The 17178-nt window shown below is 41.2% G+C and overlaps 2 protein-coding genes across 12 annotated transcripts in view; one reads left to right on the forward strand and one right to left on the reverse strand.

Moving 5' to 3' along the window:
• The window catches only part of LOC129836234 (ectonucleoside triphosphate diphosphohydrolase 6-like), a 36499-nt gene extending 24859 nt beyond the window's left edge, over positions 1-11640 (forward strand). For 7 of the 10 annotated variants that reach the window (XM_055902118.1, XM_055902122.1, XM_055902119.1 and 4 more), the window contains 6 exons: positions 5947-6011; positions 6627-6731; positions 10573-10713; positions 10834-10890; positions 11062-11174; positions 11281-11640. In XM_055902118.1, the coding sequence (XP_055758093.1) occupies positions 5947-6011; positions 6627-6731; positions 10573-10713; positions 10834-10890; positions 11062-11174; positions 11281-11364 (565 nt within the window). In that variant the 3' untranslated portion in view covers positions 11365-11640. Of the gene's footprint in view, positions 1-5946; positions 6012-6626; positions 6732-10555; positions 10714-10833; positions 10891-11024; positions 11175-11280 lie in introns of all 10 variants that reach the window. The other 3 variants (XM_055902127.1, XM_055902126.1, XM_055902125.1) reach the window with 3 other exon arrangements.
• Positions 11641-11702: 62 nt separating this feature from the next.
• LOC129836238 (barrier-to-autointegration factor-like protein) lies at positions 11703-12681 on the reverse strand. Of its 2 annotated transcripts, none has more exons than XM_055902133.1 (3): positions 12602-12681; positions 12299-12439; positions 11703-11982 (listed from the first exon to the last, which is right to left on the reverse strand). In XM_055902133.1, exons 2-3 carry the CDS (start codon positions 12422-12424, stop codon positions 11836-11838), a joined length of 273 nt encoding a protein of 90 aa, XP_055758108.1. In that variant the 5' UTR covers positions 12425-12439; positions 12602-12681; the 3' UTR covers positions 11703-11835. The 2 variants fall into 2 exon arrangements, with proteins under 2 accessions (XP_055758108.1, XP_055758109.1); XM_055902134.1 differs by having other exon boundaries at positions 12299-12426; positions 12602-12657.
• Positions 12682-17178: the final 4497 nt, after the last annotated feature.

Raw genomic sequence — 17178 nt, forward strand, 5'->3', positions numbered from 1 at the left:
GAACCTTGTGGAACGCCACAATACATATGTATCTTCTCTGAGTTATGTTCATCACGGGTGACAAAAAAACTTGACTGGTAAATAGGTCCTAAACCAATTTAAAACTGGATCGGAGAGGCCAACCCACTTCTCCAGTCTGTCCAGAAGGATACCATGGTCAACAGTGTTGAATGCAGCACTTAAATCCAAGAGAGCTGTTTGGTATCTGTGTTGGCTCTGAGATCATTTACCACTTTAACTAAGGCTGTCTCTCTGCTGTGGTGGGCACGAAAACCAGACTGGAATTTTTCTAAAATAAAGTTGGCACTTAAATCATTTAACTGTTTGAAAACCAATTTCTCCAGAATGTTGCTTAAGAATGGAAGGTTGGAGATTGGCCAAAAATTGCTGAGCATGTATGTGTCAACCAGGGAAAATAAATGCTTATTTAGGCCTACACCATCACTGGTATAAGACTGTATAGCTAGCTAAGTTTGCTCTGACCCAGTACATTTAGTAACTAGCTAGCCAGCTAACTAGCGATTAGCATTAGGGGCTAACACGATTTAGCTAAAACTTGTTGAGAAAAGACAAACTAGCTGTAAGAAACACAAACTAATAGTGTCATTATAGAGCACGTGTGTGTATATTAAGAAGCAAAGTGGGAATAATATCATTATCATAAACATTGTTGCATGTGCTGCATTGACCGTACAGACGGAACTAAAGTGTCTCGTGGTCAAGCAACAGCCGATGCGCTTCTTTTTTAATATATTCTTTTATTTAACCTTTATTATTGAGTTACAGGGCAGGGCTAGGTCTGTGTGGAAAGCGGCATGGAGAGACCGGAGAGGGATGATTCAAGTAGCGGTGTAAACTATAAAAATGGACGTTACACACTGCATATCACATTTAACAAACCAAACATTAAAATACTGTTATACAAGGTAAAGTAAAAATCCAAACCATTCCGTGCATCAATGCCGGTAAAATACAGTATAATGTCCAGCCCTAGGGCATAGTTATTAGAATATCCGAAGTGACATTAGTTTAGTATTCGATTACTTGCGAGTATTCATTTTTTTAGAAGAAAATAAAGACCTATTTTATTGAAAAGGCTTTGTCCAAAAAATTATTAAATGATCTATGTGACATTGATACAGAAAAGGCTTGTGTAGCTTGTTATTGTCTGTCTATCAAAGCAGCACTAACGTTACAGTCGGAGTCTCCATGTGTAGCAAGTGAAGTAGGAGATTTCTAATGCAAAATGGAATTACAATTACGGAATAAATGGCAAAATGAGATGTAGTAGGCTACAATGATCAACCAACAGGTAGGCTGTTGTTTAATACGAATGGAGTTGTTGTAGACAAGGACAGGGAGTGAGGCAAATAGCCTAAATTAGCCTTGTTAGCTAGCTTCTTTACATCGATTTCGTGCTGTCAAGACCGACACTACCAGATAAGACGATAGATAACTTATCACAGCAATATGTTTGTCTAACCTGCGTGAGTCGGTTTGGCTACTTTCTCTCTCCATGTCGGACACACCAGCCTCTTCTCTCCTGCCCCTCCCTTCTGTACTGAAACAACAAGCAGAGTGCTCTCCTGAGTCGAGCAAGCAAGTCCCCATTTGGGTTAAAAAATAATAACTCATATTTTTCTTTAAAGGGGCAGTTTCTACATCCATAAAATGTAAACAGACACTATATAGCCTTAAAACATGTTTAAACCTGTAATTTTGATATCCTGGATGGTCAGTCCTTACATCCATAGCTGTCTATGAATTTGAGAGTGGTTACATTTCTCTAGCCTCATTTTTTACCGAACAGGGGCGGGGAGCCTGCTTTGTTATTGTTTCTACTGCTGATTGCCGCTTTAAAACATGCATTTCGACTATCCAGATATCCCCCCAAAATAATGATTTTATTTGAATAGGCTGTTTGAAAAAGTTTGAACCCTACGCAACCTGTCTACACATTGTTAGAAGTACAGTAGACCAACATAGCTACTGTAGTAGGTCAAAGCTGTGTGCTGTAAAACCATGGGTGAAGTAGGCATTGTGGTGCTCGTGAATTGCCTTTATTTTTCATTTGAACCTCTCTGGTACAAGTGGGACAACAGCCAGTGAAAGTGCAGGGCGCCAAATTCAAAACAACAGAAATCCCATAATTAAAATTCCTCAAACATACAAGTATTATACACCATTTTAAAGATACACTTATTGTACATCCAACCACAGTGTCCGATTTCAAATAGGCTTTACGGCGAAAGCACACCAAACAATTATGTTAGGTCAGCGCCTAGTTACAGAAAACCATACAGCCGTTTTCCAGCCAAGGAGAGGGCTCACAAAAGTCAGAAATAGCGATTAAATTAATCACTAACCTTTGATGATCTTCATCAGATGGAACTCACAGGACTTCATGTTACACAATAAATGTGTGTTTTGTTCGATAAAGTTAATCTTTATGTCCACAAACCTCATTTGAAATTGGTGTGTTATGTTCAGAAATGCATTGTCTCAAACAAACATCCAGTGAAAGTGCAAAGAGCCACATCAAATAACAGAAATATTCATCATAAACATTGATAAAAGATACAAGTGTTAAACATACGAATAAAGATAAACTTCTCCTTAATGCAACCGCTGTGTCAGATTTCAAAAAGGCTTTACGGCGAAAGCACACTTTGCGATTATGTTAGGTCAGCTCCTAGCCACAGAAACCCATACAGCCATTTTCCAAACAAGGAGAGGTGTCACAAAAGTCTGAAATAGCATTAAAATTAATCACTTACCTTTGATGATCTTCATCTGGTGGCACTCCCAGGTCTCCATGTTAGACAATACATGTTAGTTTTGTTCGATAATGTCCCTCTTTATGACCAAAAACCTCCTTTTTGTTTGCGCGTTTTTCCGGTAATCCAAATGCACAAGGCGCGTGCACTAAGTCCAGACGGAAAGTTTTTTTAAAGTACAATAAAAGCTAGTAGAAACATGCCAAATGATCAGGCGCATGGCTGATGTCTGGAAATTTCCACTGTCCACTGATTGAAAGTGCTCTATCTCCCTCATTTTTCAGAGTAAAAGCCTGGAACAATGCCTAAAGACTGGCCATGTGTAGAGGAAGCCACAGAGCTCGTGAACTGGGTCCTAAGTCTTTGTATGGTGGATAGGCTTTCAATGGAAAAACAGCCTTTCAAAATAATAGTACTTCCTGGTTGGATTTTCCTCGGGTTTTCGCCTGCCATATCAGTTCTGTTATACTCACAGACATTATTTTAACAGTTTTGGAAACGTTAGAGTGTTTTCTATCCAAATCTACTAATTATATGCATATCCTAGCTCATGGGCCTGAGTCCAGAATTCCGAATGCTGCCCCCTACCCTAGTGAAGTTAAAGGTGCATTATATAGAGGTCGACCGATTAAGCAGCATACTTGGGGACTGCCCTGTGTAGGGTGCCGTCTTTCGGATGGGACGTTAAACGGGTGTCCTGACTCTCTGAGGTCATTAAAGATCCCATGGCACTTATCGTAAGAGTAGGGGTGTTAACCCCGGTGTCCTGGCTAAATTCCCAATCTGGCCCTCAAACCATCATGGTCACCTAATAATCCCCAGTTTACAATTGGCTCATTCATCCCCCTCCTCTCCCCTGTAACTATTCCCCAGGTCGTTGCTGCAAATGAGAACGTGTTCTCAGTCAACTTACCTGGTAAAATAACGGTAAAAATAAATAAAATAATAATAATAATAATTTAAAAAATAAATAATAATAATAATAAAAATAATAATAATAAAAAAAAAATCAGCATGGCCGATTAATTAGGGCCGATTTCAAGTTTTCATAACAATCAGTAATCGGCATTTTTGGATGCTGAATATGGCCGATTACATTGCACTCCACGAGGAAACTGCGTGACAGGCTGACCACCTGTTACGCGAGTGCAGCAAGGAGCCAAGGTAAGTTGCTAGCTAGCATTAAACTTATCTTATAAAAAACAATCAATCTTCAGATAATTACTAGTTAACTACACATGGTTGATGATGTTACTAGGTTAACTAGCTTGTCCTGCGTTGCATATAATCAATGCGGTGCCTGTAAAAAAAAAAGATGGAATCACAGCCTACTTCGCCAAACGGGGGATGATTTAACAAAAGTGCATTCGCGAAAATAACACAATCGTTGCACGAATGTACCTAACCATAAACATCAATGCCTTTCTTAAAATCAATACACAGAAGTATATTTTTTTTTAAACCTGCATATTTAGTCAAAAGAAATTCATGTTAGCAGGCAATATTAACTAGGGAAATTGTGTCACTTCTCTTGCGTTCATTGCACGCAGAGTCAGGGTATATGCAACAGTTTGGGCCGCTTGGCTCGTTGCGAACTAATTTTCCAGAATTTTCCAGAATTATGACATAACATTGAAGGTTGTGTAATGTAACAGTAATATTTAGACTTAAGTTGCCGCCCGTTCGATAAAATACGGAACGGTTCCGTATTTCACTGAAAGAATAAACGTTTTGTTTTCGAAATGCTAGTTTCCGACTTTGACCATATTAATGGCTCGAATGTCTGTGTTTATTATATTATAATTAAGTCTACAATTTGATAGAGCAGTCTGACTGAGCGGTGGTAGGCGGCAGCATGCTCATAAGCATTCATTCAAACTTTACTGCGTTTTCCAGCAGCTCTTAGCAATGCTTGCTTCACAGCGCTGTTTATGACTTCAAGCCTATCAACTCCTGAGATTATGCTGGCAATGCTAAAGTGCCTATTAGAACATCCAATAATCAAAGGTATATGAAATACAAATAGTATAGAGAGAAATAGTCGACGTGTCATAATTCCTATAATAACTACAACATAAAACTTCTTAACTGGGAATATTGAAGAACTGGCAATATTGAACCACCAGCTTTCATATGTTCTCATGTTCTGAGCAAGGAACTTAAACGTTAGATTTTTTACATGGCACATATTGCACTTTGACTTTCTTCTCCAACACTGTGATTTTGCATTATTTAAACCAAATTGAGCATGTTTCATTATTTATTTGAGACTAAATAGATTTTATTTATGTATTATATTAAGTTAAAATAAAAGTGTTCATTGTTCATTCAGTATTGTTGTAATTGTAATTATTACAAATATATATATATATATAAATTGGCCGATTAATCGGTATCGGCTTTTTTTGGGGGGTCCTCCAATAATCGGTATTGGTATCGGCGTTGAAAAATCATAATCGGTTGACCTCTAGCATTATATAACATTTCCACATGCAAAGCCTGTCATTGGCAGTGCTATTGTAACCTGTAATGCAGACTCTGACAAAAGGTCTGAACCTTAAGGCACAGGTGGTGTGCTTGCATAACTGCAAGAGTTGTTGGTTTAAACCCTCGTCTGCTGTCTGTTGCGCTCTAAAATCAGTTTTGAACTAACTAGATTGCAACAGAGTCTTGCATTGTAAAATATGACTTCCCATTCAAAGCAAAGTTTTAACTCAAAGCAAAACTGTTTTATAACTGATTGACTTTTGAAGGTCTTAGAATTTAGAAGGCCTCTGAATTTGAGACTTTTGCAGCCAGCAGTGTGCGACTGGATCTGGCCCAGCACAACAAACGTCAATGGCAGTATATGCGCTCAAATACCCTCTTACATGTTTGGCTTAATAATATCTTATATTAGGCAAAGCGCTAAAACAGCTTTGGTGGGAAATGTTGTTTAGTATTTGGCTTTCCTGAAAATCAACCCTCGTCGATGTTGTTCAGAGAGGTGCATTGAAACTGTAGTATTCTTTCTGTCCTCAGGTTAGTGTGTATGACCCTGCTAAGTTTTGTTGCATGTTGCACGGTGCACAATCATTGTTCAAACTATGACTATCCAAACTCTGACACACACCTCTCTCAATCTTATTTCTGTGTGTCACACACTGATTCTGCTTTCTGTCTTGCACAGCTACCTTGGTCTAGGCTTGATGTCGGCAAGACTAGCTGTCTTGGGAGGAATCGAGGGACAGCCTTGTATGTGGTTTTTCAATTTGCTTTCATCGTTGCCTTTAAAGACCCTCCCCGTCCCGATAAATAAGCCATTATCTAATCTTTTAATAACATGGACCAAGATTAATTCCTTGCATGCCAGCTGTTGCTGTGATTTAGTTGATGCCTGGCTTTAAGAACTGCCATCAGTCGAATGCCCCGGATGCAGTTCTCCATGGGGATTTGCATTTTAGACATTTGAATTTTAATCAGATTTCTTTGTTGATACATTTGTTTGTTGTATAATCTATTTATTCTCAATGTTCCCTCAATGCTTTTTTGGTTATAGGGTTGCTTTTTGGTGTGCCAACAAATGTTGGCAAATAGCCATAAAACCTATGTTGGAGCACAGCAATTTCAGATGCTGTGTCCCTTTACAGCATTTGACTTATATTGGAAATTGTTGGCCAAACGGCAACACCACATTAGTTCATTGTTAAATTTTTATAAGAGCTCTTAAAAAAAAGATGTAGCCTTCACCAGCCATAGCTTCCATATATCTATATAGATAGATATATCCTGCATGTGTACCAAAACATGAGCTACAGTTTGTTGGTCAGGTCCAAATTCTAAGTGCGTTCTCTGTTCTATTTTAAACAGTAGAGGGCAGCAGCACAGAGCTAGTAAGTCCCTGCTTGGCCCCGGACTACTCTGGCCAATGGGAACATGCAGAAGTTCTGTATACTGTGAAGGGCCAGAAAGCAGGTACAGTAAAAAGGGATTAATAACTAATTTAACAATAATATTACTAATGCTAAATACCAATTGTCAAATTCACATAGAAATGTAAGATATATATCTGTCATTCTCATTGAAAGTAAGTCTAAGAAGTGGTAAATCTGTTCTATGTGCGATATTTCTATGATTCCCGATCTTAAGTTTTGTTTTTGCGTCTTTTTAGAGAGAGAAGAAGGCAGACGTTTTACGTGCCCCCTGATTGTGTTTTTTATTCATTTATTTGCGTTGTTTGTAACTTATTTGTTTACTTATTTTGTACATAATGTTGCTGCTACCGTCTGATGACCGAAAATAAGTTCTAGACATCAGGACTGCGATTACTCACCACGGACTAGCAGAATCCTTTTTTCCTTTCACGACTCTGACGAGCCCGACGCAAAGGATATACTGCTTCCTCGGAAACAGGCCCCGATCCCCGTGATCTGCGTGAAGAGAAGGCGGAGAAAGAGGGGCCGAAGGGCGGGCTGCCTTCTGAGAATTCGTAGGCGATCGAATAAACCCCCACTTCCCTCCATTCTGCTAGCAAACATGTAATCCTTGGAGAATAAAATCGTCGAGTTACGTGGAAGATTAAACTACCAACGGGACATTAAAAACTGTAACAGCTGGCTGGTTATACGATGTACCGGCAGGATAGAACAGCGGCGTCTGGTATGACAAGGGACGGCGGGCTATGTATTTTTGTAAATAACAGTTGGTGCAATATATCTAAGGAAGTCTCGAGCTATTTCTCGCCTGAGGTAGAGTATCTCGTGATAAGCTGAAGACCACACTACCTACCGAGAGAGTTTTCATCTGTATACTTCGTAGCTGTTTACATACCACCACAATCAGAGGCTGGCACTAAGACAGCATTGAATGAGCTGTATTCTGCCAAAAGCAAACAAGAAAATGCTCACCCAGAGGCAGTGCTCCTAGTAGCCGAGGACTTTAATGCAGGGAAACTTAAATCTGTTTAACCTAATTTCTATCAACATGTTAAATGTGCAACCAGAGGAAAAAGAACTCTGGACCACCTATACTCCACACACAGAGACGCATACAAAGTTCTCCCTCACCCTCCATTTGGCAAATCTGACCATAATTCTATCCTCCTGATTCCTGCTTACAAGCAAAAATTAAAGCAGGAAGCACCAGTGACTAAATCAATAAAAAAGGGGTCAAATGAAGCAGATGCTAAGCTACAGGACTGGAATATGCTCCGGGATCCCTCCGATGGCATTGAGGAGTACACCACATCAGTCTTTAGCTTCATCAATAAGTGCATATATGACATCGTCCCCATAGTGACCGTACGTACATACCCCAACCAGAAGCCATGGATTACAGGGAGCATCCGCACTGAGCTAAAGGCTAGAGCTGCCTCTTTCAAGGAGCGGGACTCTAACCCGGAAGCTTGTAAGAAATCATGCTATGCTCTCCGACAAACCGTCAAACAGGCAATGCGTCAATACAGGACTAAGATCGAATCGTACTATACCGGCTCTGACGCTCGTCGGATGATACAGGGCTTGCAAACCATTACAAACTACAAGGGAAGCACAGCCGAGAGCTGCCCAGTGACACGAGCCTACTAGACGAGTTAAACTACTTCTATGCTCGCTTCGAGGCAAATAACACTGAAACATGCATGAGAGCACCAGCTGTTCTGGAAGACTGTGTGATCATGCTCTCCGCAGCCGATGTGAGTAAGACCTTTAAACAGGTCAACATTCACAAGGCCGCAGGGCCAGACGGATTACCAACTGGAAAGTGTCTTCACTGACATTTTCAACCTCTCCCTGTCCGAGTCTGTAATACCAACATGTTTTAAGCAGACCACCATAGTGCCTGTGCCCAAGAACACTAATGTAACCTGCCTAGATGACTACCAACCCATAGCACTCACGTCTGTAGCCATAAAGTGCTTTGAAAGGCTGGTCATGGCTCACATCAACACTATCATCCCAGAAACCCTAGACCCACTCCAATTTGCATACCGCCCCAACAGATCCACAGATAATGCAATCTTTATTGCATTCCACACTGCCCTTTCCCACCTGGACAAAAGGAACACCTATGTGAGAATGCTATTCATTGACTACAGCTTAGCGTTCAACACCATAGTGCCCTCAAAGCTCATCAATAAGCTAAGGACCCTGGGACTAAACACCTCCCTCTGCAACTGGATCCTGGATATCCTGACGGGCCGTCCCCAGGTGGTAAGGGTAGGTAACAACACATCCGTCACGCTGATCCTCAACACAGGGGCCCCTCAGGGGTGCGTGCTCAGTCCCCTCCTGTCCTCCCTGTTCACTCATGACTGCACGGCCAGGCATGACTCTGACACCATCATTAAATTTGCAGATGACACAACAGTGGTAGGCCTGATCACCGACAACGACGAGACAGCCTATAAGGAGGAGGTCAGAGACCTGGCCGTGTGGTGCCAGGACAACATCCTCTCCCTCAACGTGATCAAGACAAAGGAGATGATTGTGGACTACAGGAAAAGGAGGACCGAGAACACCCCCATTCTCATCGACGGGGCTGCAGTGGAGCAGGTTGAGAGCTTCAAGTTCCTTGGTGTCCACATCACCAACAAATTAACATGGTCCAAGCACACCAAGACAGTCGTGAAGAAGGCATGACAAAACCTTTTCCCCCTCAGGAGACTGAAAAGATTTGGCATGGGTCCTCAGATCCTCCAAAGTTTCTACAGCTGCACCATCGAGAGCATCCTGACTGGTTGCCTGGTATGGCAACTGCTTGGCCTCCGACCGCAAGGCATTACAGAGGGTAGTGCGAACGGCCCAGTACATCACTGGGGCCAAGCTTCCTGCCATCCAGGACCTCTATACCAGGCGGTGTCAGAGGAAGGCCCTAAAAATGTTCAAAGACTCCAGGCACCCTAGTCATAGACTGTTCTCTCTACTACCGCACGGCAAGCAGTACCGGAGAGCCAAGTCTAGGTCCAAAAGGCTTCTAAACAGCTTCTATCCCCAAGCCATAAGACTCCTGAACATCTAGTCAAATGGCTACCCAGACTATTTGCATTTCCCCTCTCCCACTCTTTACACCACTGCTACTCTCTGTTGTCATCTATGCATAGTCACTTTAATTACTCTACCTACATGTACATACTACCTCAACTAACCGGTGCCCCCGCACATTGACTCTGTATTGGTACCCCCCTGTATATTGGTGGCAGGTAGCCTAGTGGTTAGAGCGTTGGACTAGTAACCGAAAGGTTGCAAGATCAAATCCCGAGCTGACAAGGTAAAAATCTGTTGTTCTCCCCTGAACAAGGCGGTTAACCCACTGTTCCTAGGCCGTCATTGAAAATAGGAATTTGTTCTTAACTGACTAGTTAAATAAAGGTAAAATTAAAATAGTCTCATTGTTGTTATTTTACTGCTGCTCTTTAATTACTTGTTACTTTTATCTCTTATTTTTATCCGTATTTTTTTACATTTGCAATGTTGGTTAGGGGCTTTTAAGTAAGCATTTCACTGTAAGGTCTACACCTGTTATATTCGCCAAAGGGGACTAATAAAATTTGATTTGATTTGGACTTTTAGTTTCGTACACCAGCTGAAAATACTATATTTTTGTTTTATATTGAAAATATATTTCACAGCGGTTTAGGTGGTACAATGATTTTCTATACTCTACACAATTGCTTGTTTTGTCACTAACTGAAATTAGGCGAACTATTAGAATTTTAGCAACCAGGAAATGGCGGATTTCTGCATATTGCACCTTTAATAAACAATTCATTGCCTAACCTGACCATTGTTTTGTGTATTAAGTTTTGTTTCTGTTTCAGGAGAGCCCATTTATGAATCCTGCCTTAGGAAAGTGGAGAAGGTGCTGTATAGGAAGGTGAAGAAGGCAGAGGAAGCCAAAGATATTGAATTCTATGCCTTTTCATACTACTATGACAGAGCTGTGGATCTGGGCGCTATTGGTAGGAACCCTACCTACCTTTTGCCACTTCAGTTGGTGTAAATGAATATGCTACTTAGTTTAATGATATCTTCATAAAGAAATTTAATTTAGTTCTATTCTAATATCCCCTTTCACTCAGATGAGAAAACAGGAGGGATTATTAAAGTCAGCGATTACATTGACACTGCTAAAAGAGGTAAGACAGCACCCTCATGCTGCAGTTGTGTACTGTATGTGGTTCGCTACTACTGAACTGAATATGAACTTGACTTATCCCTTTTAATCAACGCTTGACTCATTGCTTTCACACATTTCATTATTGGAATTTAGTGAATACGTGCAAGAAATCACCATTTATTTCTCCCAGTGTGCAACGGAATGACAGTTACTCCCATAGAGAATCCTTTTCTTTGTCTGGATCTAACCTACATCTCTACAATGCTGCAAGAGCTTGGTTTTCCCAAAGAAAAAGTATTTAAGGTGAGAACCAAATGCAAAGAAATGCCATTTATCATTCAATCGAAATCAATGCATTTCCATGGGTCTGTATCCAATGGTCAAGGAAGTGATTTGTGTGTGCTTTCAGCTGGCGAGGAAGATTGATGAAGTGGAGACTAGTTGGGCTCTGGGGGCTACTTTCCACTACATAGAGTCCCTCCACAGTCAGTGAGCTGCCAGTTTCACCTCACTTGCTGCTGCCATGACATGCCAGTGTTTATGTGCTGCAAAGTACACTCAGGCCATTTTCCCAAAGTGATTGTACTTGTTTTTCTGTGAAGTTTTCAAAATTGTAGTTTATTTTACCAGTTGCCTTTTGAATGTTTGACTTTATTTTAGCAGGTGTGGTTGGTTTATACTTAAGGAATGTTGGTTGTGTAATAAAGCACATGCTACTGCTGTAGTTTAAAGGAGCATGACCAATTACATATTTGGTATTTGAATATAACATTGTGCTAAAATGTCAGTTTCTGTGTACAATTCAGAATCAATTGGGGTAATGAAGGCATATGTATTTTGAATATAAGAAAACAATTTAGATTCCACATCTTTATTAAATTATTCTGTTCAGACAAACCAAGCCACTGACATTTCCACTATAAACAGAGTAATGTTCTAATCTTTAAAATGTTACATTAGGGACTCATAGGAATGAATCACACCACTCTCTCAGGCACTGGGAGCAGGATGTAGCATTCCTGGTGTTGGCTCCGCTGGTGTCTTTCAGCCACTCAGTGAACAACTCCCCATCCTTCCGCAGCAGCAGATACTGACCCAGAACCACAAAGGCCTAAGAAGGAGATGCAGCAGTTATCCTACATATTACTTTGTTGCAGTGGGCCTGCCCTTAAGTGCAGGTCAGTACTGTGGTGCTACTGTCCATAGTGGGAAAAATCATCAAAACAAGCCTTGTCCTGGGGACCCAATGGGGTGCATTGACCAGTCCCCATTTGCCACGAAGCCAAAGCCTTGACAACTTAAGGTGCAGGAGCTCCACAATACTTGACCTAACGTTAACATTCTAAGAGGTAATTTTTTTAATCTAGTCTAGAATGCATAGCATGTGAAGCGCTGTAAAAAAAAAAAAAAAAAAAAAAAAACTTTACTCTGTCAAAACCTTGCTCCTCCAGTTTATTTCCCAAGACCTCGCCAATTCCAGACAGTGCTGTCACCGGTTTATCGCCCATGGGTTCTCCAACGAAGTCCCTGTGCTTCTGAGAAGTGGTCGACATTTCTGCTAGAGACAGCTGCGCAATGATGGTCTAGTAACGTTAGTCAAACAACTAGGCTCTCTGTGCTAACTCACTCTAATAACATTAGCTCTAGTCGTGTCTGTGAGCCATATGCTACCTACAGCTTCTAGTTAATATTTCAGTAGGCATATGTCTAAACATGTTGAAATAACTTACACTATTGTATTTCACGTCCTTACCCGAGACAATGGACACACTGGCCTTTACTAATTGTTACCACGCGTTTATGATTTGACAGATCACGTGCTATAAAAGTGCGAATTTGCGTACTAAAACAACACCTGTAGCTAATTAAATGAGAGTGTGACGATAGGCTACTGATGGTATGTGGGGATTGATGGTCTGTTTACACAGCAGGTTAGGAGAACTAACAGCAGGTTAGGTGAAATAACGTAGCAGGTAAGGAGAATGAGGATAAGGTTAGGAAATGGCATAGACGGCGCATAAGTTTAACGTTTGTGGAAGCTTATTTTGACCATAAAAATGCACCTTTATAATAAAGCATTCCATGCATCATCACATTTGCAGACTTGTGTAAGAAACCCTCCTATTCGTAATGTGATGAGTAGATTGGATAGTAATAATTTTGCCTATAATAGAACTCGATCACTGTTCGCAAACAGACCGCTCAATGCATGGCTGACTGCATATAGCAGGGATCATAAACTAGATTCAGCCGAGGACAGATTTTTACTTGAGCGGATTGTCAGGAGGCCTGAACATAATTACAAATAATTTGTCAACTGCAAATTGACAGCAAAAAGCCCAAAACGGACTAAAACAGAATAATTTCAAACCTTGCTTACATTTGTATACGATCACATACTGTATATCTCTATTATGCGTGGGAATACTTTGGAACAGATTTTACAGTATTTTATGTTCAACAATAAAACGTTTAAAAAATATATAGATTAAATATATATATTTATCAGTGGAGGCTCCTCAGAGGAGGAAGGGGAGGACCATCCTCATTGAATTTCATATTATTTTAAAAAAAGATAACATTGAAAAAGTAAACTTTTTAGATTAAACTATACTAAATATATTCACGTCACAAAATAATTGATTAAAACACAGTGTTTTGCAATGAAGGTCTGCCTCAACAGCACTCTGTAGGGTAGCACCATGGTGTAGCCATTGACTTCAATACAAAACCTAGGAGGCTCTTGGTTCTCACCCCATTCCATAGACTTACACAGCAATTATGACAACTTCCGGAGGACGTCCTCCAACCTATCAGACCTCTTGCAGCATGAACTGACATGTTTTCCACCAAATCAAAGGATCAGAATCTAATACTGAAAGCATAAGCTACAGCTAGTTAGTTCTGCATAAAATGTGGTGAGTAGTTGGCTCAAAGAGAGAGAAAGACTAGTTGAACAGTTTAACAAATTAATTTCTTCAAAAATGAAGGAGAGGACTCCCGGGTGGCGCAGTGGTCTAAGGCGCTACATCGCAGTGCTAGCTGTCCCACCAGAGATTCTGGTTTCGAGCCCAGGCTCTGTCGCAGCCGGCCGTGACCGGGAGGTCCATGGGGCGACGCATAGTTGGCCCAGTGTCGTCCGGGGTAGGGGGGGTTTGGCTTGGAAAGTATTTTTTGCCTGGTCACATACAGCTGATGTGTTGTTCATTGAAGTCCACAAGCGAAGGGAAAATGTGAGAGGGGGAGAGTGCATAGAGGCTAGAATTAATACAACGTGGCTGCTATGAAAGTGAACTATGTTTGTGTGATCAGGGTGTATTCATTCCGCCGATTCTGTTGAAAAACATTTCTGAAACGGAAGAAAACGAAACGGGGATAAAATACCTGAATTTGTCCAATAGAAACTCTCGTTTGCAACTGTTGAATTACTGATTACACCCTAGATAAGCTAGATGCAGGCAAGAGTGTGCAAGGCGGTATTGAATGTGTCAATGTCTGTCATCTCAAATTTTTATCTCGACCTGTGCACCTACGTTGTAAACTTTCATTCAAATGCTAGGTTGTAGCAACCTCATGATGGGTATAGTAAAAATTTGAGTATCATGTAGTAGCCTAAACCTATTGATGTTATATTGAACTGGGTGAATGGGATATGAATGACAGTCATCCAACATGCTGTAATAGAAATAAGGGCATGCTCATGAAAAAGAAAGTTGTACTTCATCATAAACGGCACTGACCGCCACTGATATATATAACTACAAGTCATGACTTACAACATAAACTCAGCAAAAAAAGAAACGTCCTCTCACTGTCAACTGCGTTTATTTTCAGCAAACTTAACATGTGTAAATATTTGTATGAACAAAACAAGATTCAACAACTGAGACATAAACTGAACAAGTTCCACAGACGTGACTAACAGAAATGGAATAATGTGTCCCTGAACAAAGGGGGGAGGTCAAAATCAAAAGTAACAGTCAGTATTTGGTGTGGCCACCAGCTGCATTAAGTACTGCAGTGCATCTCCTCATGGACTGCAGATTTGCCAGTTCTTGCTGTGAGATGTTACCCCACTCTTCCACCAAGGCACCTGCAAGTTCCAGGACATTTCTGGGGGGAATGGCTCTAGCCTTCACCCTCCAATCCAACAGGTCCAAGACGTGCTCAATGGGATTGAGATCCAGGCTCTTCGCTGGCCATTTTAGAACACTGACATTCCTGTCTTGCAGGAAATCACGCACAAAACGAGCAGTATGGCTGGTGGCATTGTCATGCTGGAGGGTCGTGTCAGGATGAGCCTGCTGGAAGGGTACCACATGAGGGAGGAGGATGTCTTCCCTGTAACGCACAGCGTTGAGATTGCCTGCAATGACAACAAGCTCAGTCCGATGATGCTGTGACACACCAGAACCCAGACCATGACGGACCCTCCACCTCCAAATCGATCCCGCTCCAGAGTACAGGCCTCGGTGTAATGCTCATTCCTTCTACGATAAACGCAAATCCGACCATCACCCCATGTGAGACATAACCGCGACTCGTCAGTGAAGAGCACTTTTTGCCAGTCCTGTCTGGTCCAGCGACGGTGGGTTTGTGCCCATAGGCGACGTTGTTGCCGGTGATGTCTGTGGAGGACCTGCCTTACAACAGGCCTACAAGCCCTCAGTCCAGCCTCTCTCAGCCTATTGTGGACAGTCTGAGCACTAATGGAGGGATTGTGCGTTCCTGGTGTAACTCGGGCAGTTGTTGTTGCCATCCTGTACCTGTCCCGCAGGTGTGATGTTCAGATGTACCGATCCTGTGCAGGTGTTGTCCGTCCTGTCTCTCTGTAGCACTGTCTTAGGCGTCTCACAGTACGGACATTGCAATTTATTGCCCTGGCCACATCTGCAGTCCTCATGTATCCTTGCAGCATGCCCAAGGCATGTTCATGCAGATGAGCAGGGACCCTGGGCATCTTTCTTTTAATGTTTTTCAGTCAGTAGAAAGGCCTCTTTAGTGTCCTAAGTTTTCATAACTGTGACCTTAATTGCCTACCATCTGTAAGCTGTTAGTGTCTTAATGACCGTTCCACAGGTGCATGTTCATTAATTGTTTATGGTTCATTGAACAAGGATGGGAAACCGTGTTTAAACCCTTTACAATGAAGATCTGCGAAGTTATTTGGATTTTTACGAATTATCTTTGAAAGACAGGATCCTGAAAAAGGGACGTTTCTTTTTTTGCTGAGTAAATATATATATATATATATATACTTTTTTTTGCTCAGAAAACGTGGGGTTCTAAATAAAATCACCCGCGAGTCAAATTCGGAAACGCAACCGCCAGTTGGAGAACCCTGGCGCGTAACGTAGAATGAGCCTAGGCTATATAGGCTATACAAGCTACGGTTCTTCTTTGTATGGTAATCATTGTGCCTTTTATAAACACATTTCAGGCAATTCTACTACACTTTATATGACTGGAGACATTAACAGAATATTTATTCATTAAACATATTCAGGGTAGACTACTCTGCTGACACTGACAAACAGATCAATAAAAACGGCATTATCCATAGATCTATGAGAAGGAGAGGCACAACCTTGATAATGATTGAACTGGCTATACACAGTGCGCGCTTGCCGGGGATGCCGATGCTTCCCTGCTGGTGCCAATAGGCTATACTGTTGTTATCACAATTAAGTTGCATTTTCTTTGCAACTAAAAGACAGATTACAGTCGTTTCATTGTATTCTCTTTATTCTTTCTCTTTACAGCAATACACTCTACATACACTCTACATTTCACTGACAGTCGCAACTCAACAATCATCTATTTGGTATTTGCAGTGCGCGCTGCTTTTCTTTCCAACTGTAGGTAATGCAAATTTAAAATAATCCATATTGTATTTTTTGAAGAAGCTAATGATGCTCTGTGGGCAAATCATGCTTTAGTAGGCTAGCCTATTTGAATGATTGTATGTATTTCTGTATAGACAGAAGGCTAATTAGGCTATATAACTTCGGCAATGTATTTGCATTTCCTTTTGGGAAGCGCTTAGCTTCCACTACCCTTATGGACGCTTCGACTATTGGAAAATGTTTAGGCCAAAGACAGGTTTAGAAACTCTGTGGTTAGGTTTATCCACAATGCTAGTCGTCAACAACTGTTGTCCGCGACACTATCACTAGATGGCGCTGTAAGACTGGATCTAGCCACAACGAAACGTAAACAGACCCATCAGTCCCGACCTTATAGCTAAATGGCCCCGACATACCATAAATCAGTACCATAACCATTGAGCTATAAAATAACAATCATA

The sequence above is a fragment of the Salvelinus fontinalis genome, chromosome 37 (genome assembly GCF_029448725.1).
Source record: "Salvelinus fontinalis isolate EN_2023a chromosome 37, ASM2944872v1, whole genome shotgun sequence".
NCBI classification, from domain to species: domain Eukaryota; kingdom Metazoa; phylum Chordata; class Actinopteri; order Salmoniformes; family Salmonidae; genus Salvelinus; species Salvelinus fontinalis.